General features: G+C 37.9%; 2 protein-coding genes and 1 non-coding gene across 13 annotated transcripts in view; 2 read left to right on the top strand and 1 right to left on the bottom strand.

The window, feature by feature from the left end:
- The window catches only part of Tipin (TIMELESS interacting protein), a 41650-nt gene that overhangs the window by 4999 nt on the left and 12624 nt on the right, over positions 1-24027 (top strand). For 2 of the 8 annotated variants that reach the window (XM_077799483.1, XM_077799484.1), the window contains 4 exons: positions 822-944; positions 1180-1243; positions 5874-6080; positions 8713-10097. In XM_077799483.1, the coding sequence (XP_077655609.1) occupies positions 822-944; positions 1180-1243; positions 5874-6080; positions 8713-8891 (573 nt within the window). In that variant the 3' untranslated portion in view covers positions 8892-10097. Of the gene's footprint in view, positions 1-821; positions 945-1179; positions 1244-5873; positions 6081-8712; positions 10098-10692; positions 10757-13552; positions 13694-14337; positions 15077-24027 lie in introns of those variants that run through there. The other 6 variants (XM_077799480.1, XM_077799479.1, XR_013343700.1 and 3 more) reach the window with 5 other exon arrangements.
- Positions 2410-2545, top strand: LOC113180098 (small Cajal body-specific RNA 14). The gene has a single exon (XR_003300423.1).
- Positions 12026-24027, bottom strand: part of Dis3l (DIS3 like exosome 3'-5' exoribonuclease) — a 39121-nt gene continuing 27119 nt past the window's right edge. The window contains exons 9-17 of one of the 4 annotated variants that reach the window (XM_077799475.1): positions 23450-23611; positions 21144-21391; positions 20533-20625; positions 17225-17758; positions 15447-15601; positions 15165-15343; positions 13294-13439; positions 12535-12709; positions 12027-12446 (exon numbers count right to left, since the gene is read on the bottom strand). In XM_077799475.1, coding sequence (XP_077655601.1) covers positions 12138-12446; positions 12535-12709; positions 13294-13439; positions 15165-15343; positions 15447-15601; positions 17225-17758; positions 20533-20625; positions 21144-21391; positions 23450-23611 — 2001 coding nt within the window. In that variant the 3' untranslated portion in view covers positions 12027-12137. Of the gene's footprint in view, positions 12447-12534; positions 12710-13293; positions 13440-15164; positions 15344-15446; positions 15602-17224; positions 17759-20532; positions 20626-21143; positions 21392-23449; positions 23612-24027 lie in introns of all 4 variants that reach the window. The other 3 variants (XM_077799478.1, XM_077799476.1, XM_077799477.1) reach the window with 3 other exon arrangements.

The raw sequence follows: 24027 nt of genomic DNA, 5'->3' as shown, positions 1-24027 counted from the left end.
TAAAAAATCTTAATTGGAATTTCAAATATGGAGAGGTCTTAATGGTTTGAAAATGTTTAAACTGTTCTTTCTAGTCTCTGTCCTTGGGGTTTTTAAATATATTCCTTATAGTTCTGAATTCTCAATGATTTTTTTCTAAGTATATGATTTTGGGATCTGTCAGTGTTTAGTTATTCATAAAAGTTTTTTTTTAATTATTGTTCTTTTTAGATACACTTGATAGTAGAGTGTATTTTGACCTTTTATACATATATGGACTATAACTTATTCCAGTTAGGATTCCTGAGAGATATTTTGACATATTGTATTAAAGCTCATTTTGGGGTTTTACTTTACAATTCTGAAAAGACACATATTATTATCTTGGAAATTTTCTTACTGGTATTTTTTCATCTGGTTTTTAATTTTGTTTATTTATGTTTTGTGGGGCTAGGAATTGAGACCAGAGGTGTTCTACCACGGAACTACACCTTCTGCCCTTTTTATTTTTTGAGATAGGATCTCGCTAAGTTTCTGAGGTTGGCCCTGAAATTGTGATCCTCCTATGTCAGCCTTGGAAGTATCTAGGATTGCAAACATGCAACATCATGCCCAACTTCAGCTCCTCTGATTTTTAAAAATATGTATCCAGTGCTGTTTTAGAACTGTAATCCTCTAAGCCCTTAGCAAATATTTTTCTTTGTAAATTTCCTTCTAAAAGTTTCCTAACCTTATAAATATGACACCAATGACTTTGGCATTTCTTTTCAGTTCTGAAATCTGCTGACAAGGCCAATGTGAGAATGAGTCTTCTATTTAGCATTTTTATTTTTATGTGCCAGGCTGAAGACTTGAAGACACTAATCAGAAACATGGAGCACTGGGCACATAGGCTATTCCCCAAACTACAATTTGAGGATTTTATTGACAGAGTTGAATATCTGGGAAATAAAAAGGAAGTGCAGGTAAGTATTGTGATTATTATGAATGTTGTTCACAGTGCTAAATAGAACAAAGGTAAATGTAGCTGAGGTTAGATTGCTATTTTGGGGTTTTCATTTTGAAATTTGTTGTGGTAGAGAGGGAAAATTAATAGTGTTTATTTGAAGGACAATTCTTTAGAAACTAAGAATTGAATAAATGATCATTTCTCTTCCTAACATTTAGATGAAAATGTAAAAATATCTTCTTTATTGTCAGACCTGTTTAAAACGAATTCGACTTGATCTCCCTATTTTACATGAAGATTTTGTTAGCAATGATGGTAAGTATGTAGGTTTATCTGCTTTATAACAATTTTGCTTTTAGAAATGGATCCAGTTGGGGTAGGTAACAGAGGACTGTATTCTCAATCTGTATTGTGTATATAATCAGTACAGTTGATAAGAACAAGTTAAAATGCATTAGGAAATCTAGAATGCATATGAAATTTGTTTTTTTTTTCTTTTTTAGGGGAGTGGTACTGGGGATTAAACTCAGGGCCACTCAGCTACTAAGCCATATCCCCAGCCCTATTTTGTATTTTATTTAGAGACAGGTCTGAGTTGCTTAGCACATGCCATTGCTAAGGCTGGCTTTAAACTCATGATCCTCCTACCTCAGCTTCCCAAGCCACTGGGATTCCAGGCGTGTGCCACCACGCCTGGCTGAAATTTGTTTCTTTTTTTTTTTTTAATATTTTTTAGTTGCTGACAGATCTTTTTTTTTCATACGTGGTACTGAGAATCAAACCCAGTGCCTCACACATACCAGGCACGTGCGCTGCCACTCAGCCCCTGAAATTTGCTTCTTAAAGATATAGTTGCAGGGCTGCGATTGTGGCTCAGTGGCAGAGTGCTTGCCTAGCATGTGTGAGGCACTGGGTTCAATTTTCAGCACCACATATAAATAAATTTTTTTTTTTTTAAAGAGTGAGAGAGGAGAGAGAGATTTTTTTTTTTTTTTAATATTTATTTTTTAGTTCTCGGCGGACACATCTCTGTTGGTATGTGATGCTGAGGATCGAACCCGGGCTGCACGCATGCCAGGCGAGCGCGCTACCGCTTGAGCCACATCCCCAGCCCCACATATAAATAAATTAAAAAAAAAATGTGAACTTGTGAGAATTTGTCTGACCATTAATCCTTTATAGTGTTTGTTAATAAAAATATGTATCAAGATAGAGGGTCGGGCATGGTGACACATGCCTGTAATACCAGCAGCTCAGGAGGCTGAGGCAGGAGGATTGCAAGTTTAAAACCAGGCTCAGCAACTTAGTAAGGCCCTAAGCAACTTAGTGAGGCCCTGTCTCAAAATTTTAAAAAATTAAAAAGGACTGAGGATGTGGCTCAGTAATTAAGTGCCCCTGGATTAGGCAGAATACAGTGATGATGAAAGTTTGCATTTCACTTATAGTGCACATTCTGAATGTAGGATTTTAATAAGACTCATGTGACTGTTCCTGATGTTGATTGCATTTGTTAGTTGTACAGTGCAACCATAGACAGTCACACACATTAACATAGATGGTTCCTGCCGACAGGATCTGTACAGTTATCAGATTTTCTGTGCGATGGCTCCATACATGTTTTGTAACTTTTAATAGATGTGGGAAATACAGGTTCCATATTGAATCCCCCAAAGTTAATTATAAGTTGCTTTTAAAAGTGAGATGGAGGGGCTGGGGATATAGCTCAGTTGGTATAGTGCTTGCCTCATATGCACAAGGCCATGGGTTCCATCCCCAGCACCACAAAAAAATAAAAGTGAGATGGAGTTTGGTGTGATGGTGTACACCTGTAATCCCAGTGACTTGGAAACCTGAGCAGGAGGATTGCAAGTTCAAGGCTAGCCTGGTAAGCTTAGTGAGGCCCTAAGCAATTTAAACACTGCCTTTAAAAAAAAAAAAAAGGTAGACGGGAAGGCTGGGAATGTAACTTAGTGGTAAAGTATCCCTGGGTTCAATTCCCAGTACCCACCACCCTGTTAAAAAAAAGTGAAGGAATGTGATTTAAGTTATCTGGGGTTTTAATTTGGGTGGAGGGCAGGTAGTAGGGATTGAATTTAGGAGCACTCAACTTCTGAGCCACATCCCCAGCCCTGTTTTATATTTTATTTAGAGACAGGGTCTCACTGAGTTGCTCAGTGCCTTGCTTTTGCTGAGGCTGGCTTTCAACTCACGATCTTCCTGTCTCAGCCTCCTGAGCTGCTGGGATTACAGGCCTGCTAATTGTTTTTGTTTTGTTTTGTTTTGATCCCCTTTATATCCCAGTTAAAGCAATACACTGCCTCATCAGTGGTTACATTCATATTTTTCCCCCATACAACATTGTTTATATTAAAGAGATCATTTACTACTAAAGTAGTTTTTCTTTTGTGGCTCATGAAAAATACTTGTTTGGGTATTTCATTATTATTGATTTAGAATCTTCTAAGCTCTGTAAGGTAAAGCATATTAAAAACCTCACTGGTGGGGGCTGGGGTTGTGACTCAGCAGTAGAGTGCTCACCTAGCACATGTGAGGCCCTGGGTTCCATCCTCAGCACCACATAAAAATATATAAACAAAAATAAAGGAATTGTGTCCAACTACAACTAGAACTAAATATTAAAAGAAAAAGAATACCTCACTCATAATTGGTTCTAGTGCCTGTTTCTTCTCCAGCAGTATTAGTATTCTATTAGTATTTTTTGACAAAGGAATGCATTTTAGTTTCTTTTTTCTTTTTTTCTTTTTTTTTTTTTAATTTTTTAGGTGAAGATGGAGACAAACAATGCCTTTATTATTTATTTATCTATCTATTTATTTATTTATTTATTTTTAAAGAGAGAGATTTTTTTAATATTTATTTTTCAGTTTTCGGCGAACACAACATCTTTGTTTGTATGTGGTGCTGAGGATCGAACCCTGGCCGCACGCATGCCAGGCGAGCACGCTACAGCTTGAGCCATATCCCCAGCCCCGCATTTTAGTTTCTTGACACATAAATATTTTACCATTCCAGGAAGGAAAAGTGGCTTTTTAACTACAAAGGAAGGAGTTTCCAAAGAGGCTTTTGTGTAAAGGGCTGGATTAAGTATATATCACTAAGTAATTGTAGAGGTTTATTTTCATGTTTTGGGATATTTTCTACTATTTTACCTAATATCATAAGTCATAATATACATTATAGGACAGGGATGAGATATAAATTCATATTTCAAGTGGGGATATAGTGATTTAAAATTTTCAAGTGGCTTTGTCAGATCTGTTGGAGTTATCATATCTTTTTAAAATATTTATTATTTGTAGGTGGACACAATAACTTTATTTTATTTATTTATATGTGGTGCTGAGGATCTAACCCAGGGCCTTGCATGTGCGAGGCGGATGCACTACCGCCAGTCCCTGGGGTTATCGTTTTTTAATCCCATAATGTAGATGACGCAGAGAGAAAGTGAAGTCTCATCTCTGCCATTTTGTTATTTTTTGCTTGTGTTTCTATTCTACCTGAAGGCATTTTGTTCTTTTTCAGATCTTTTTAAACTACCACTTGTGCATTTTGCTGGTGTTTGGTAAAAACACAATGTCAGTTTACTTGCCTGGGCAATCAGAAGCATCTCCATGTCATATTATGCTGAATTTTGAAAATGAACGAGGGCCTGTTTCTTGCATTTTTCAGTTCAGTTCATAGAACAGACTAATTCTGTCATATGGACAAGTGGTAGTTTAGCACTTAAAGTCCTTTCATTTTTGGCTTTTGATGCTGGGAATTGAACCCAGGTCCTTGTGGATGCTGGACAAGCACCCTACTCACTGAGCCACATCCTCAGCCTTGGCCCTCATTTTATTTTCAGTTTTTGAGATGGGGTCTCATTATGTTGCCCAGGTTGGCCTCAAACTTGCAATCCTCTTGCCTCAGTCTTCTGAATAACTGGGATTAGAGGTATAAGCCACTGTGTCCAGCTTCCCAGTCCTCATTTTAAATATGTTAATAAAATTTAATTTTTTGTGGGGGGGGCAGATACTAGGAATTGAACTTAGGGGTATTTAACCCCTGAGGCCACATCCCAGCCCTATTTTGTATTTTATTTAGAGATAGGGTCTCACTAAGTTGCTTAGTGCTGTGCTTTTGCTTAGTGTGGCTTTGAACTCATGATCCTCCTGCCTCAGCTTCCCGAGCCACTGGGATTACAGGCATGTGCCACTGCGCCTGGCTTAATTTTTCTTAATTATTATTTGCAGTGTTGGGGATTTAACTCAAGACCTTGCGTATGCTAGGCAAGTACTCTACCACTTAATAATATTTTCATTTGATTAAACATGCACCTTTAAGGTGTTTTATAAAAATTTCTTGGTCAGTTGTGGTGGCACATATCTGTAATTTAAGCAGTTTGGGAGGCTGAGGCAGGAGGTCACAAATTCAAAGTCAGCTTCATCAATTTAGTGAGGCTCTAAGCAATTTTACAAGACCCTATCTCAAAATAAAAAGAGCTGGGGATGTTTCTCAGTGGCTAAGTGCCCCTGGGTTCAATTCCTAGTACTCCCCAATAAAAAAAAAAAAAAATTTTTTTTCTTTTACTTGTTTGAATCAAGCATGTATTTGCAATATTCTCATACCTCATGAATTGTTTCTTCAGATGCAGCCACTTGCCACCATTTTATTATGTTTTGTTTTCTTTTGTTCATACTGGGGGTTGAACCCAGGGGCTAAATCCCTACCCAGCCCTTTTTTATCTTTTATTTTAGCATAGGGTCCAAACTGACCTCAAACTTGGGATCCTTTTGTCTCAACCTCCTGAGTTACTGGGATCACAGGCATGTATCACTGTGCCCTGACCTGTTGTTGCCTCTTCAAGCCACTTTTCAGTTCAAATCTGCATAATCTCTTTTTTCCTAAGGCTTCAGTTGTACTATTTTTTTCTTTTCTACTGCAGATGAAGTGGGGGAAAGCAAAGGCCTTGATGTAACTGCTGCCGAGTTAGATCCCTTTTTGACAGACTCATCTGAAAGTGAGAAGTTTGCTTCTGAGTCAAGTAGAAACCTAACAGAAGAGCAACAACAAAGAATTGAGAGAAATAAACAACTGGCCTTGGAAAGAAGGCAGGCAAAGCTACTGAGTAATAGTCAGTCCCTAGGAAATGGTAAGTTTTATGCTTGGTTTTATGAGCTGCCATTAATATATCATAGGCATGTTGAAAATTTTAACTTCTCTACTATCTACCTAAATAAACTACCTCCTGGAATGGAAAAGTGTGATATTAAGTTTGTGTGTGTGTTTGTGTGTGTGTGTGTGTGTGAGAGAGAGAGAGGGGGGGGGGGAAGAGAGCTATTTGGAAATATTGAAAGAATGAGTTTAAGATGGTTTTCTGGATAGCTCAGTATCTCCTAGGATTCTGGATTCTGAATTGTTCAAAAATATATTCTTCCCTGACTTTTTAAATCATGGACCAATTGAGAATTTTAGAGCCATTTGTTGTGATACAAATAGGTACTAAAATTCTTTTTTTTTTTTAATATTTATTTTTTAGACACAATACCTTTATTTTTATGTGGTGCTGAGAATTGAACCTAGGGCCTCGAACATGCTAGGCGGGGCGCTCTACCGCTGAGCCACAACCACTAAATTCTTTTTATTGTATTATGTTCTGTTATGAGGTGCACTTTTGGTGGCTGTTCATTTGCTTATCCCTTCCCACTTTAAGATTTGCTCTTTATTTATTTGGAGCCAGGGATTGAACCCACAGCTTTGTGTATGATAATGTACCTGCTCTACAGTTGAGTTATATATCCTCAGCTCTAAATTTGCTGTTTTTAAAAATGATTATGGGGTTAGATACTATATAAATAAGCATTAAAACTATTTTTAAAAAGAATCACAAGTTTTCTCAATTGCTAGATTTTTCCTTCAAAGTGGGAAAAATAATTATATGGTAAGTAAAGACCATATTGTAAAACAAGTTTCACTTAATATTACAACATTCTTAAATATTGTGACTACCAATCATGATATTTTTTTCAGCTAAAATGAATTTAGTTTTTATCTTTACCAATGTTTTATTAGTACCATGTGACAAATTACATGAATATTGGGCTGGGACTATAGCTCAGTGGCAGAGCACTTACCTAGCATGTATGAGGCACTGGGTCCAATACTTAGCAATACAACAGAGGTATTCTGTTCATCTACAACTACAAAAATAAATTACATGAAGATAAAATTAACAGTAGTAGCTTTCTTGCCATCTCAATATATACCTGGTAATAGGTATTTAAGTCTAACCTCTTTATAAGATATAACTTAAAATTTGCCCAAATAAAAGTAATTTTCCTAAATTTACTTTAGATCACTTTGACATAAAATTATTACGCAATTGATTTTTTGAACTTCTTTCAAGTAGTTCTGATTTTGAATGAGAAGTTACACTTGGTTGTGAGTCAGCAGTTTGAATTTAAGACAGGTGCAGTGGTGCATGCCTAAAATCCCAGCAACTTGGGAGACTGAAGCAGGAAGTTCACAAGTTCAAGGGCAGCCTCTGCTATTTAGTGAGGCCCTAAACAACTTAGCAAGACTCTGTCTCAAACTAAAAAAAATAAAAAGGGCTGAAGCTATAGCCCAGTGGTAAAGTATCCTAATACCAAAAATTTTTTTTTTTTTTTTTAGAGAGAGAGAGAGGATTTTTAATATTTATTTTTTAGTTCTCGGCAGACACAACATCTTTTGTTGGTATGTGGTGCTGAGGATCGAACCCGGGCCACACGCACGCCAGGCAAGCGCGCTACCGCTTGAGACACATCTCCAGCCCCACCAAAATTTTTTTTAAAAGTTGGAGTTTAGTATCATTCAAGACCCTTTGCACCAGGTGTGGTGGCCCATGCCATAATCCCAGCTACTTGAGAAACTGAGGCAGGAGGATCACAGGCTTGAGGCCAGTCCCAGCAGTTTAGCAAGACTCTTTTATAAAAAATATATATATTTTTAGTTGTAGTTGGACACAATATCTTTATTTTATTTTTATGTGGTGCTGAGGATCAAACCCAGGGCCTTCCACATGCTAGGCGAGTGCTTTACCACTAAGCCATAACCCCAGCTCAAGACTCTATCAAATAAAATGGGCTTGGGAGGATGTAGTTCATTGTAAAGCATCCTAGGTTTGATCCCTAGTATAGAGCAGGGGGTTGCTAAGTGCACACATAGTACCACTGAGCTATTCGCCTAGCCCCAAGACCCTTTGCATTTTAAGTGGACTTTATACAAGTGTAAAAATCTCATATAGGATTAGGTGTAATCAAGCTGGGTATAGTGGCTCCTGTAATCCCAGTAGCTCAGGAGGCTAAGGCAACAGGATGGCAAGTTCAAAGCCAGCTTCAGCAACTCAGTGAGATCCTGTCTTTATTTTTTATTTTTTTAAATCTTTTTATTTTTTTAGAGAATTTCAATATTTTTCAGTTTTCGGCGGACACAACATCTTTGTTGGTATGTGGTGCTGAGGATTGAACCCGGGCTGCACGCATGCCAGGCGAGCGTGCTACCGCTTGAGCCACATCCCCAGTCCCAAAGATCCTGTCTTAAATAAAATATAAAAAAGGGCTGGGGATATGGCTCAGTGGTTGAGTTCCCCTGGGTTCAATCCGTGGTAACAACAAAAAAAGTAATCATAATTAAATGATCATAGGTTTTATTTCTACTAACCCAAGCTTTTGAAGATATTTATACCTTGGATATAAGATTGAATCGGGTCCTTATGAATAATAATAATATAATTTTTCCTTTAGAAATGTTAATGAATACACCCAAGGCACAGACAGTTGAAGAGATTTGTATTGATGAAGACCAAAATGAGGAGTCAAACGGATTAAATAAAGACATTTTAGTCAGTTCACATAATGATGCTTCTGTAAATGAAGAGGAGCAATTAAAATTAGAGGAAACACAACTGGACCAATCCTTTTAAAATGTGCAAAGGTAATTTTATGCTTTATCCAGAAGTGTTATCAAAGTTAGATACTCCTCCCCTAGAAAAAGTATCTATTAACTCTTCTGCAAGTTTGGGATTATTGTGTATTTTGTCTGCTTTGTAAGAAAACCCTTATGTAGTAAAAGTGTTTGTGGATTCTTGTTTAAACTCTGATATTTATTTATAATTGTCAGTAATATTAGTAAAGTCTTTTTTTATATATAGATATGACTTCATAAAGTGATTATTAGTTAAGCAGCTTCTAATACTAGTGTGCATTAAATGCCTTATTTCCACTAAATTGCATGTTTTAAGATGTAAATATGTATTTAAATTTTTTTTGGGGGGGCTACTGGGAATTAAACCTAGGAGTGCTATACCATTGAGCCCTTTTTAAGACAGGTCTTGCTAAATTGCTGAGGTTGTCCTTGAACTTGTGATCCACCTACCTCCCCCCCCCCCATCACTGGGATTGCAATTATGAGTCACCAAGCCTGACTTGATGTCACTTTTAAAATTTTGTTTAGAGATAGGATCTTGCTAAATTGCTTAGAGCTTCACTAAGCTGCTGAGGCTAGCTTTGAATTTACAATCCTCCTGCCTCAGCCTCCTGAGCCGCTAGGATTATAGGTGTGTGCCACTGTGCCGGGCTTAATGTCACTTTTTTCTTTTGGTACTTGGGGATTGAACTCAGGGGCACTCGATCACTGAGACACATCCCCAGCCCTGTTTTGTATTTTATTTAGAGACAGGGTCTCACTGAGTTGCTTAGTGCTTCGCTTTTGATGAGGCTGGCTTTGAACTTGAAATTCTCCTGCTTCAGCCTCCCAAGCCACTGCGATTACAGGCATGCACCACTGTGCCCAGCCTTGGTGTCACTTTTTAATCAATTTTTGTTTATGGCACTGGGTATTGACCCCAGGGCCTTGCACATCCTAGGCAAGCATTCTCTGCCACTGAGTTACACCTTCAGCCTCCTAATGTCTGTCTTTTTTTTTTTTTTTTAAATATTGTGTTTTAGTTGGACATGATACCTTTATTTTGTTTTTATGTGGTGCTGAGGATCAAACCGAGAGCCCCACATGTGCTAGGGGAGCACTTTACTGCTAAGCCACAACCCTAGTCCCCTAATGTCTGTTTTTTAAAAAGAAATAAAAATGTCTTTGGAAACTTTGTGTAAGTTTTTGATCACTGTTCTGCAATTATATTTTTGATAAGAATGTTCACAGTGTTGCCTGTAGTTTGAGGAGTCACTTTAATAATTAAAAGGGCAAATGAAAGGTCACCGTATTATCTAACCATCATAGATTCTGGGGAAGTTCAAAGAATGCTCCTTGGTACCTTTTTGAATAGTTGGGAGGAAATTTGCCCAATATTATGAGTAACACAGACTGAGGGATGATTCATAGGTGAATTCAACAGATTGACCTTTCAGTTGGGTCCAAGTATTGGGAAGAACATTGTACAATGACACAGAGATAAAGATTTAGGAAATAAGGAAGATTTGGGACTGGTGACTATGAAGCTATAAATGTTGGGACCAGATGGAGAAAGGACCTGATTAGAGTTCTCCTTGCCTGCTTTATCAGCTTGATAGAGAGGTTAATTAGAGATGGGAAAGGATCATGTTGACAAGTTTAAAGAAAGTCTGGTTCTTGGTAGGAGATTCCTATGGAGAGGAGGGAAAGAACCAAGCGAGTTTTTAGGAAGTTTTTTCCCCACTTATGAGAAAGATTATAAATATTTATAAAAATATAAATGTTATAAGTATTTATAAAGAAATGCTCTTACCTCTTAGGGAAAGAGTGGAATGATGGTGCTACATTTGCTTCCATCCATAAAGCCAGGATAGATGGGCATCTTCACAGAGCTTTTCAGGCTTTCTGACTTCAGATAGGGAGAGGAAGTGACAGAGATGGTTTGATTGAAAATCCAGGAAGTTAAGCACAAGAACAACGTATGGATTGTGTGTTTGATACAAATTGCCATTAGTGATGGGCCAGGAGGCATGTTTATCAAGAGGATCATGGTTTATTGTTGCCAATAAGCAGTCAGCTAGATGATGGAGTTGCCATTGATGCCTAGAGAAACTGCTTCTCAGGAGTCCCTGTTCAGGCCTCTGTCCATAATCATGATCTTAGATGAGGAGGGGATTGGGAATGGGTGCCGCAGTCTGGCTGGGCACAATTCAGGAGCCACTTGTCAAAAGAAACTAACTTCACTTTTAGAACTACAAACGCCAAGCAAAACAGCTCCTCAGGAAAAAACCCTCAGAGCCCAACTGCCACCACCGGCTTCCACACCCCTCTCATCCACACAAACCTCACCACCTCCCACAATCCTCCTGCTCTTGAGGCCGATTGGCTGGGCCGTGTGGGCGGAGCCAAAGAAGTCCCCCAATGAGTAGCTCCGTGGTCTGAAAGGGCAGGGAAACAGCCCAATGAGCAGCTCCGTGGAGGAGCCAATCAGCTAGATGTTGCTGGGGCCTCTGTGAGCCAATCATCAGCTGGCAGTCTGAAGGGCAGGGAAACGGCCAAATGAACATCACCGCAGAGGAGCCAATCATCAGCCGGCAGCTGGAAGTTTGCTGGGGCCCCTTTGGCTGTGGTTCTCAACAAATGGGGGGGGTTTCCAGTGATGGATTTACTGGCATTAACAAGTTCCCAACAATTGGAATCCAACATACCTCATTATCAGAGGAATACACAACAAAATGGGGGGTGGTGTGGGAAAGGAGATTTGCCGTAAGACTTTGCTATGTACCCCACTGCCCACTCTATGCCCTGTCCCCATCTGGTGCTGGGACAACTGGGAAAGTTTGAAGTAGAGGAGTTTTAAAGTGGATAGGTGGACAGGACTGGGTCTTCCCTGAAAGTGATTGAAAAGTTATTTGATAGATGTTAGAAGGGACTGTCACTGGCACTTTTGTCCCAATGAGGCAATTATTTTTTTCAATAAGACCTTTTTTTTTTTGGTAAGAATTGATTTGAGACAAGATAACTAAAAATTAAGTCTAAGTTTATGAAAATTAGGCTAGCAACCTGCTTTGCACCACCATCCTAGCTGAAAAATCAGTTTACTTAGTAATCTAGTTTTACTTTTTAACAACTTCCGTGAATTATGAAAGAACATTTTATACATATGAAATACCTCTCCAATCTTGAGCAACTGTAGTCCTGAGTAACACCAAATTAGAAGTTTGAAAGAATGTTAAAACACATAAGATAAAGTTCAAAGAATATTTTATGTTCTGTAATTGCTTGAAACATCTAGGAGAGCTAGGTCCCTTATCTCCTCTAGAAGTGTGTATAGACTCTGCCCCTTTGTTTGGCAGTATTCTTGATATTCTTCCTGAATGATGTTTACTTTGACTTCTTGGGCAAGCTGAGCTTCTTCCATAGATCTGGTCACTTCTTTCACTAATTCACTCTTCAGCAAGAGAGAACTCTGATGAAAAAGTTCTGTGTTTGGTATCATGTACGGTTTGTTGCTTATTATTTCAAGCCTGATTGTATCAGAATGGCAACGCAAGGCTTGTACAGATATTCTTACCTATCATGGAGGAAAAAAATGCATATTACTAAATCAAACTCTTTGTTATTTACAATGAAAATAATACTTAATGTAAATATAGACTTACTGTCACATGGTCAAACAAATGGAATGTAACAGATTGCCCTGCTGTTGTGGTAGAGATTATTTTGTTTTGAAATCGTTGAAGAGATCCTGGTTTCCATTCAGAACGGCTATCTGGACCACATGAGATCACTAAACCATCTTTATTTTTTAGATAAGCAGCACCTTTAATCCCAAACCTGAATCAGGGCCAGAATAAAAATTCAGAGATAATGTACTTAGTATATAGATATTGTATGTTTATCTAGGATGCTAGTTTTTCTTCTAGATTAAAAACACCACTTTTCCCATGGTTTGTTTATTTTTCTATAGCAAATGAGAACACAAAATATTTAGCTACATAAGATCCTAAAATAGATATAGATGGACATACATATGTACTCGAGAGTATTCTAGGGACCAACCCCTCGGGAAAGGGTCTATGGGTGAGAGAATGCCCCAAAGCGGTAGGTGGATTTTGGCCCAGCCCAAGCCCTTCTGTCTGAGGAAGGAGGCCCAAGGTCCCAGGTGACACTAAAATGGCCAGTTGCCCCCATTTTGTATCTATGGTAACTTTATAAATAGTTGCTTAATATTTTTATTTTTTGCAGTCTGTGGGATCAAACCTAGGGCATCGTGCATGCTACGTAAGCACTCTACCACTGAGCTATGTCCCTAGCCCTAAATAAATACTTTAGTAAATTATATCTAATGTACTGTTTTGGTTCTACATTTTTAGTTTAATTCTGATTTCTTATTACCTATTGCACTGGATGCGACATACCTCGGTATAAATACAAGCACACCATTTGTTCTAATTGAGTAAATAACTCCATCAGATATGCATCGCTCCTCAGTTTCAGGGTCTTTGTCTTTAAAGTACATGCACTGGAAGAGCTCAGTAGACTGCTTCTGAGAATGCTGTGCTGCCTGGAAGAAGCAAAACCTTGAGCATTATAACAGACCTTCCTGACATTCCCAGAAGAAACCTGAAATTCACTTTTTTTTTTTTTGAGAGAGAATTTTTAATATTTATTTTTTAGTTATCTGCAGGCAGAACATCTTTGTATGTGGTGCTGAGGATCGAACCCGGGCCGCACGCATGCCAGGCGAGCGCGCTATCGCTGGAGCCACATCCCCAGCCCTGAAATTCACATTTCTACAGAAAATATGTCTTTAAAAAGGTTAGAAGATGTCTAACTATTATTAATATAAAAACTGTTTTCTATTATGAATCAAATCAATTTTTTGAGAACTTAGTATATCCAGTATTATCCCATCAAAATGTCATAGAAAATAGATTATTTTATAAAAATAAACTTTTTTAGTTCATCGAAGTAGAGGCTGGCAAATTTGGGACATGTCCTTAGAGCACAGAAAAAGTATTATATATATATATATATATATATCTCCTGTCTTTTTCAAGGCTGGGCTGCCAATGTCTCTTTGGTGGAAGTGTAAATTAGCCCTACTATTACTGAGCAATTTAGTAATATGCATCAACATTTTATTTCTGTATACCTTTTGACTCAGTAATTCCCTTTCTAGGATTTACCCAGGCAATAATCTGAAAAATCCATAACAATGTATGCACTAGGATGGTTATAAACAAAACTTTCTGTAATGATGGAAATGTTCTGTATTTGTTACTAATAGGTGGCTGCTAACCACAAGTGAACTGAATTTTTAATTCTAAATAATTTAAATAATCATTGTGGCCAGTGGCTACAGTATTGTACAATAGAGAACACAAACATTGGATACAGAATATTATCTTTTTTTTTAAAGGAATTTATTTATTTATTTATTTTTAATATTTATTTTTTAGTTTTCGGCGGACACAACATCTTTGTATGTGATGCTGAGGATTGAACCCCGGGCCGCCACGCATGCCAGGCGAGCGCGCCACCGCTTGAGCCACATCCCCAGCCCTACAGAATATTATCTTAAACATTTAGTTACTTTGTAATATTCTGCATCACCCAATGGTTTAGTTCTATACAATCTTATAACTACTAGTAATAATATGAAATAGAATAAAAAGTAGCTTCTAAAATAATAATATAGTTATAGCAACATGATATGCTATCAATTATAGGTTATTTAAATGAAAAAATTTAAAACAGCAGATATTGTATATTTTATAAATGAAAATGTTAGCGCTGTCTAGAGTTGAGTGGCAAGGGGTTAGGTGAATTTTTTGTCTTCCTATCTTTATGTATTGTTTGAACCTTTATATTCCTGCCTTTTGGGAAGAACATCTAAACTATCATCAAATTTGGAAATTCAAGACAACCATATTGATGTGTTCCTATAGTCCTAGCTTCTAGGAAGGCTGAGGCCAGAGGATCATTTGAGCCAAAGTTTGAGACTAACTTGGGCAACATAGTGAGACTTTGTTAGTAAAAAAAAAAACAAAAACTCCCAAATCCACATGTTATCTAAGAATACTGGCAAATATATTAAGAGTATTGTTAGAATAATTCTAGAATTTGTTAATGTGTATGGTATTCCATTCTATAATAAAGCTCAGTGGTAGCGCGCTTGCCTAGAATGCGTGAGGCACTGGGTTTGATCCCAGGTACCACATATAAATAAATTAAAAAAAAAATAAATAAGAGATGATGGTAAAAGAATTGTAAAATGTCTTCTTACTCGGTTTCTGTTGTTGATATGTCTGCACAATTCCTCAAGATCCTTGTTGCTGAGTAGGTTTTCTTTCATTTCCATTTTCTTATCTTTTGAAATGGCTGCCATTAACAATCTGTGTACTACAATATCTGAATATCTTCTTATTGGAGAAGTAAAATGGGTATATTTATCTAACGCAAGACCTTCAGAAAGAAACGAAAACATCAGAATTAACAAAAAATGTCTATGCTTTTTAAACAAATTTCTGAAGGTTACAGTCACACAGAATTAAATTTTATCATTCACCATAATGATGGAACTCTTCCTCCGCACATGATCCAGTAGAGAAATACAGTGCATTAGACATAGCCTGCGTAGCCATAGAGCGTAGCAGTCTGTTTACAATAGGATCATTGGGGTCATTAGCATTATCCAGAGAATCAGCCAGTGTTTTATTGGACCTAATAAAGAACAGAAAAACCTTTATGTAGTCCCAAAGTTAAGGTAGAAGTAAGGGTTTATGGGGAACCCTTTGCTTTTTGGTCTGATTACCTTTATCTGCCAGCAGTTAAATTTCTTTTGGACACATTTCAGAAGCAACTCTTTTTAATTACAGAAATCTAGTTTGCTTTCAGGATTTGAACAAAAGAAGAATGTCACAGATTAAATAAATTTCTTTAGTAAAGCATTGTCCTGAATAATACTAGGTTGAGTTAATTCTTGTAAATAGTAGGTGGTTAAATTCTTACCAAGTTGAATTCTTTTTTTTTTTAATATTTTTTTTAGTTGTAGATGGACCTTTATTTTATTTATTTATTTTTATGGGGTGCTGAGGATGGAACCCAGTGCCTCACACATGCTGGGCAAATGCTTACCCCTAAGCTACAGCCCCAGACCCCCAAGTGTGGGGGGTACAGGAATTGAACTCGGGGGCACTTGACCACTGAGCCAATGCCCCAGCCCTATTTTGTATTTTATTTAGAGACAAGGTCTCACTGAATTGCTAGTGCCTCACTTTGCTGAGGCCGGGCTTTGAACTCGTGATCCTCCTGCCTTTGCCTCCAGAGCCACTAGGATTACAGGCATGTGCTACTGCATCTGGCCCAAGTTGAATTCTTTTTTTTTTTTAATATTTATTTTTTAGTTGTAGTTGGACACAATACCTTTATTTATTTATTTTTATGTGGTGCTAAGGATCAAACCCAGGGCCTCACATGTGCTAGGCGAGTACTGTACCACTGAGCTCCAGTCCCAGCCCCCCAAGTTAAATTCTTAAAATACTTAATTTTAAAAATCCAAAAATCTAATACAGGTCAATTTTTTTTTTTTTTGTGGGTACCGGAGATTGAGCCCAGAAGCAATGTACCATTGAGATAACATTTCCAGCCCTTTTTTCATTTTTTTTAATTTTGAGACAGGATCTTGCTGAGTCTAGCCCCAAACTTGAAGTCCCCCCTGGCTTAACCTCCTGAGTTGCCTATGCCTGGCAGCCTTTCTTTTTAAATATGCTCTCAACCACTGAGCTACATCTCTACCCCTTTTAATTTTAATTAGAGACAGGGTCTTACAGAGTTGCTTAGGGCCTCGCTAAGTTGTTTTGGTGGCTTTGAACTCACAATCCTCCTGACTTAGCCTCCCAAGCCCCTGGGATTACACACATGTACCACCATGCCTGGCTCAAAATAATTTTTTAAAACCCAACAAGTAGGGCTGGGTTGTAACTCAGTGGTTGAGCACTTGCCTAGCATGTGTGCCTGAGGCCTGGGTTTGATCCCCAGCACCACATAAAACTAAATAAACAAACCAGGAAATACAGATGTATATAAATAGTTAAACTAGCCAGGGACTGTGGTGTCTTCCTGCAATCGCAGCTGTCTGAGTGGCTGAGGAAGGAGGATTCCAAGTTTGAAAGCCAGCCCCCTGGCAACTTAGTGAACATTATTTGAAAAAAATAAAAAGGGCTGGGTACATAACTTGCCTAGATGTGGAGGACTCTGGGTCTGATCCCCAACATGGCAAAAATAAAGATCTGCCAATGTACAGTACTTCCTGCCATTCATCTGCCTGCCTCAAAGGAGGAATACCGTGTATCAATGAAGAAGCCTTTTGCTTTAGCACATTCCCGGAGCTCAGAAAAAAACTCCTGGTGTGGAGAAGGATGTTGGCGCAACAAGGCTTGATGAGGGAAGTTCTCCCAGATCTTCTTGGCTACCCAGTGGTTGGCCAGGATCATGCATTCAGCCACTGTCTCATGGACCTCCAGGGGTTGCTTGGGGATGAGGTCATGAATATTCTTTTTTTCATCGAGCTGCACTCGAACCTCTACCCCTTCCAGTTCCAGGGCACCACAACGGTCTCGTTTAGCTCGGATATGGCGAGCTATATCAGTCAACTTTCCAATTGCCCATACTAATTCCTCCAGTTTGGCTTGTCTGCTCTTCTCATCCAAGTCTTTAAGTTCTGGAATATCATCAACAATGCTGAAGTTTCCATCCAGTAGTTCCTGGGCTGCTTCATAGAAGAGTTTATAAGCTGATTGAATAATGGTTCTGCCATACCACACTTTCTTAATTTCATAAGAGGTTTCATCCAATTCCCACATGACACTTACAGCATACCTACAAAACCAGTAACATCAACAACATCACTATTCAGCTCTTATTTTTGAAGCAAACAGAACTTGACCCTAAATGTAACTTGAAAGAAATTACATCACTACAGGTTTTTGGTCCAATTACTCAATCCAACCACACTAATAATAAATCAAAATGTATTTTAACTTTAATCAAAGATGTTAGGCTAGGTTCTAAGTTCTGAAAAAATCTGAAATGAGTTTATATGTAACAATACATAATCTACTTTACAGGTCTCCATTTTGACTAGAATATACTGGCACTGATAGAAGAGGAGTCTATTTAGCTTCCCAGGATAATACAGCAAAGCCTTTTAGATTCTACAGGATGACAGTAAGCTAAGGTACCAGTCTTGATGACAGCTTAATTTAGCAAATGTTCATTCAGCAAAGAACCATTTTGCCATCAAAACACGTTGTTTCCTGGGTTGGTGGTGCACGCCTATAATTCCAGTGACCAGGAAGGCTGAGGCAGGAGGATCACAATTCAGACCAGCCTCCGCAGCTTAGTAAGACCTTGTCTCAAAAAATAAAAAGGTTTAAGGTTGTGGCTCAGTGGTTAAACACCCCTAGATTCAATCCCTGGTACCAAAACACTTCATTTAAAAACTAGTTGGTGTGGTAGCCCATACCTATAATCCCAGTATCTGGGGTGGCAGAGGCAGGAGGATCACAAATTCAAGGCCAGCTTGGGCAACTTGGCAAGATCTGTCTCAAAATTTTAAAAGGTCTAGGGATGTAGCTCAATGCTAGAACACTTGCCTAGCATATAGTGAGGCCCTGCGTTTGATCCCCAGTACTGCTAAAATGTGTTTATGTATGTATACACAATTTGTATTTGGAAAAAAAAAAGACTAATTTACCCATATCTAAAGAGTTCTCAAGTCAGTAATGGATCACACAACCAAACTGAAAATGGGAAACGAATAAGAATCCCACAGAAAAGGATACACAAATGATTGTGAAACATAAGAATGTTTAACTTTCTTCATAGTAGAAAAAATACAAATTAAAACTACTGTGGGCTGGGGATATGGCTCAAGCGGTAGCGCGTTTGCCTGGCATGCGTGCGGCCTGGGTTCGATCCTCAGCACCACATACAAACAAAGATGTGTCCGCCGAAAAAACTAAAAAATAAATAAATATTAAAAATTCTCTCTCTCAAAATAAAAAAAATTAAAACTACTGTAAGATAACCGTTCTTCAGGCTGGGACTATAGCTCAGTGGCAGAACACTTGCCGGGTATGCGTGAGACACTGGGTTCGATCCTTAGCACCACATAAAAATAAAACAAAGGCATTTCTGTCCCTCTACAACTACAAAAAATTTCTTAAGACGGACACAGTAGCACACGCCTGTAATCCCAGCAGCCAGGGAGGCTGATACAGGAGAATAGTAAATTCAAAGCCAGCTTTGGCAACTGCAAGGTGCTGAACAATTTGGTGAGACTCTGTCTCTAAATGAAATTCAAAATCGGGTTGGGGGATGTGGCTCAATGGTTGAGTATGTCTGAGTTCAATTCCTGGTACAAAAAAAAAATTGTTTTCAAATATCAAATTACCTAAAAGAAAAATACAATGCACTGTGTTGGCAGGGCTGTGGGGAAATAAACACCTGCATACCTTAGTGGTAGGAATATATTGGTGCAAATTCTTGAGGTCAGTTTATTGATCCAAAAACAAATGATGTACCCTTGATACATTCCATTTCTAAGAATTTAAGATACACTATTTTTTTATTATTAATTTTTTAGTTAGACACAATATCTTTATTTATTTATTTTTATGTGGTGCTGCAGATCGAATCCAGGGCCTCGCACATGCTAGGTGAGCACTCTACTGCTGAGCCGCAACCCCAGCCCTAAGATACACTATTTTTTAAAACACAAAGTGACTTGTGTTCAAAGTAGTTTGATAATTTTTTTTTTGGTACCAGGGATTGAACTCAGGCACTCAACCACTGAGCCACATCCCCAGCCCCATTTTGTATTTATTATTAGAGACAGGGTCTCACTGAATTGCTTAGCACCTCACTAAATTGCTAAGGCTGGCTTTTTTGTGTTAAAAAAATCATATTTGTGTACATATTAAATCTAAGAAAACTCTGGTTATCACCAGGTATGGTGGCGCACGACTGTAATCCCAACAGCTCGGGAGGCTGAGGCAGGAAAATCACAAATTCAAAGACAGCCTCAGCAAAATTGAGGCACTCAGCAACTCAGTGAGACCCTGTCTCTAAATAAAATACAAAATAGGGCTGGGGATGTGGCTCAGTGGTTGAGTGCCCCTGAATTCAGTTCCCATACCAAAATTTTTAAAAAGTCACTGAGAAAAAGCAATAGGAAAGAACATTTCATTAAATATTTTTTGGAATCTGTTAATTTGGTTTATATGATTTTATTATCTATTCAGAGATAAACAAACTTTAACTATAATAAATGAACAACTACCTAAATTCATTATTCTGATGTAGAACAGCTTCAACCAGGGAATGCATGTGTACAAAGCTATACACATTTGTTCCCAGACTAGCTGAATTTAAAAGCTAACAGGGAAAAGAACAGAAAGAGGGAAAGGGAAGGCTGGAGAAATAAAGCTGCCAAACAATAAGTGTACAGCAGAGTTTAGAGGAGACAGGGAAAGCAGGCCACAGGGGAGAGGGTGGTAAGAGATATTGGAAGAGGAAAGAGGCCTGAGCAGAGAGCATCAGGTACCTCAAAGGGCCAAGACAAACTTTTAAGATAAAAATAATAAACTCACCTATCAACACCTCCCAGCAGGGAACACAAATCAGCACTGAGGATAGAGGGCAGCATGTCATAGCGACGATCTGCTAAATAATAAGTGGTGGCCCTGTGAATGACACATATGCAGTGACTGACCTTCAGCCGGGAGAAACAGAACTGCTGACAGCATAGGCTGCAGAGAGGTAAATGGCTGAGACCTCAGTACAGATTCCCCAAGGCTGCTGCTCTTCATAAAGTGCAGCAGACTGCATAATAAAATGATTCCCATGTTCCTACTTTTCTAAATGATTCTCCTTTGGGCTGAATATTCTTCCACTGATGTAAGAAAGAAAGAGCAAATCTTGGTCATATAAGAAAAACTGGAGTGTAATGATCCAATGTTTATATAAAAGTAGTATATTACTACATGAAAATTTAACCCATTTCAATTTAGTAGGAATCATGGTGTAAAAAGGTTAAAAAAGGAAAGGTAAATTGACCAAGCTACTATTTAAAGGGGGAATGACCACAACTTTTTTTGGAAGGAATTTTCAGAATTGTACAAACATAAAATCTTTGCACATCTGAAATTAGCACAGATAAAAAAATAATAGTCACATACACACACCATGGTGCTGATCTTACCTTGTTCTAGCTTCCACATCAATGTAAGAATTGGGAGCCACAAAGTGTGTTACGTCTGCAATGTGGACTCCAAGTTCCAGGTTGCCATTATTTAAGGTTCTGACTGACAGTGTATCATCCACATCTTCACAACCTTTGGGGTCAATGCTGAACACGAGATGGGTTTTCCTCAAGTCTTTACGTTCTTGTTCCTCTTCAGGACTCACCTTCCAAGGATTTTCTGGTGTGTTTACTGGCATCTCACACATCTACATGAGAGGCCAAATATTCAGCAATTTATATACCACAAGTTTCTATTAAAAAGCTCTTACATTTTCAATGTAACCATGTAGAAATTTATTAATTTATTAATTATAATTTATTAATTTCCAATTACCTTCTGCATCAACCTATTTTGCTTCTTTTGATCAATCATTATTTAATGGATGCCCCAGATGTGTCAGGCCCTGGGCGAAGGTGTGGAAAGTAGGAGTCAATAGAAAAGAAAGACCCCCTTGAGGACCTTTGCAATCTGACAGGAAATGTCCCGCAATTTCCACCAGCCTCATCAGTTATGCAGGCTAGCACAAAATGAATTAGCAGCTTATGAGTATAAATAATGTAATCCATTTCCAAATGATTCATCTATTTAAATGAAGATTAAGCCTTTTTTTTCCTTTTCAGTACTAGGGATTGAACCCAGTACTGAAACTTATTGAAATACATCCCCAGCCTTTTTTATTTTATATTTTGAGACAAGGTCTCCCTAAGTTGTGGAGGCTGTCCTTGAACTTGGGATCCTCCTGCTTCAGCCTCCTGTGTTGCCAGGATTACAGATATGCACCAAAATGCCTGGCTGTCCTTGAGCTTTTCACGTCAAGTCTGGAAAAAAATCAACATGTCCCAAATAATACAAAGCTTATTCCTTAAAGATTATTTAAACAGGACAAATCTAGGACATTTTCTCTCCTTTATTACCTGTTTAAACCATCAATTTGCAGTTAAGTAGGCTGAAAGGGGAGAGAACTCTAGTCTTATGAAGTCTAATTCACACTTTATTTTATTCTAACATTTTCTCTGCCACCAAACAAGTCAACCAATAATTTCCAGAAACTAATGTTAAACATAAAAATTTAATAATGTAAAATATTCTAAAATATTTTCTTATTATAGCTCCTGTCCTGTCAAGTACTCTAATGAAAATAAGAATATCCATACACTCTTGATGGTAATGCAAACTGGTCTAATTTTTTCTGGAAAACAATCTGCCAATACATAATGAAAGCTATTTGAATTTTTTATGCCCTTTGACTTGGTAATCTCACTTTAAAGATTACATTCCAAGGGAATGATCAAAAGGGAAAAAAAGGCAATGTTGATAAAAATGTTTGAAGTAGGATTTTTTATATTACTGAAAAATTAAACAGCCCAAATGCCCAACAATTGAGGAATGTTTAAGCAAACTAGGGTACATCAATATGCAGTAATTTGTCATAACTACTAAAAATAAGTAGGCTATGTCAATACATAGACATAATTTTAAGTGAAAGAAGCAGAACAGAAATAAGTGCACTCAATAAATATGGCTATGCAAGAATAATAAACTAGATTTATGGGGATTTTAAAAGACCATAAAGTGATGGAAATGGCTGATGTTTTATGTTCATTGGATTTTTGTTTTCTGTAAAGGTTACAAAAACTTTTTCATAATGAGCATGATTTTTTTTTTTTTAAACCATGTCTCCAGACATGGTTTGATCTTTTTTTTTTTTTTAATATTTATTTTTTAGTTCTCGGCGGACACAACATCTTTGTTGGTATGTGGTGCTGAGGATCGAACCCGGGTCGCACGCATGCCAGGCGAGCGCGCTACCGCTTGAGCCACATCCCCAGCCCGAGCATGATTTTTTTGACCCATGGGCTGGAGATGTATTGATCAGAGGAATCTGTTCCCCGTAGTTTTATGAAGACTCTGGTTGAACAACTCTAAAGAGGAGTAGAGTCCAATGGGTCTATAACCAAGTACATTTACAGTTGTTGAGGATGGATGTATACTGACTGCAGGACATTGACATGTCATTTTTAAGCACAGTTGGAAAATGTAAAAATTTTAGAACTATGAGGCTCTAGGAAACAAATTTTACATTTGAAGCAGACTTCAGTCTGGTTCAAATATGAAATAAAGTGGAGTGAGATTTTTTTCATTACTCTGTGGCTTTAGACAGTGGGTTGTTACATAGCATAAAGATTTTTCTTAATGATGAAACAACAACAAAAGCAAAACGAAAATGTGTGCTACTAGATCAAAGGCCTCTGGGAAATCTGACCTGAGCTTCTGAGAAAGGGACAACTGAAATACTGTTTTCCACCAGGATGGTTGCAATCTCCCCTTCCAGATCACCGATTCTTCCTAAAACACGCACAAAATGCCCATTTGGATACACAGATGTTGACTCCCAGGAATCGATGCGCACAACCACCCTGAAGTCCTGCACAAAGGAAAAAATAAAACATGAGCCAAGCACTAGGAGTTAAGTGGTTCAATTAGAAACATCAAGCAAACAAGAGATAAACAGCACTCAGTTCCAAAGAAAGGGGCAAATTTGCAATACTGGTGTGTGGTGGTTTATTTTATTTATTTTTATTCTTCCTGTTTTACTGAATTGCCAGATGGCATTGCAAATGCTTGGCTCATTGCTTTGAAGGGAGGCATTACCTCTCTACATCAAATAAGTGGACTGGAAATTTTAGTTTGTTAAAGAAAAGCAGTTGTAATACATTTTAGTTAATACTTGCAACACAGGGATAAACCTAATTATGCATGGTCTAAATTAAGTTTTAAAACGGCAGTCTCAATTTTAAGTGTTTGGGAATTACTTTCTAATTTCTTTTTCTTTTCTTTTTT

Source organism: Urocitellus parryii, chromosome 6 (genome assembly GCF_045843805.1).
Source record: "Urocitellus parryii isolate mUroPar1 chromosome 6, mUroPar1.hap1, whole genome shotgun sequence".
Lineage (NCBI taxonomy): Eukaryota > Metazoa > Chordata > Mammalia > Rodentia > Sciuridae > Urocitellus > Urocitellus parryii.
This window is presented reverse-complemented; position numbering and strand designations above follow the sequence as displayed.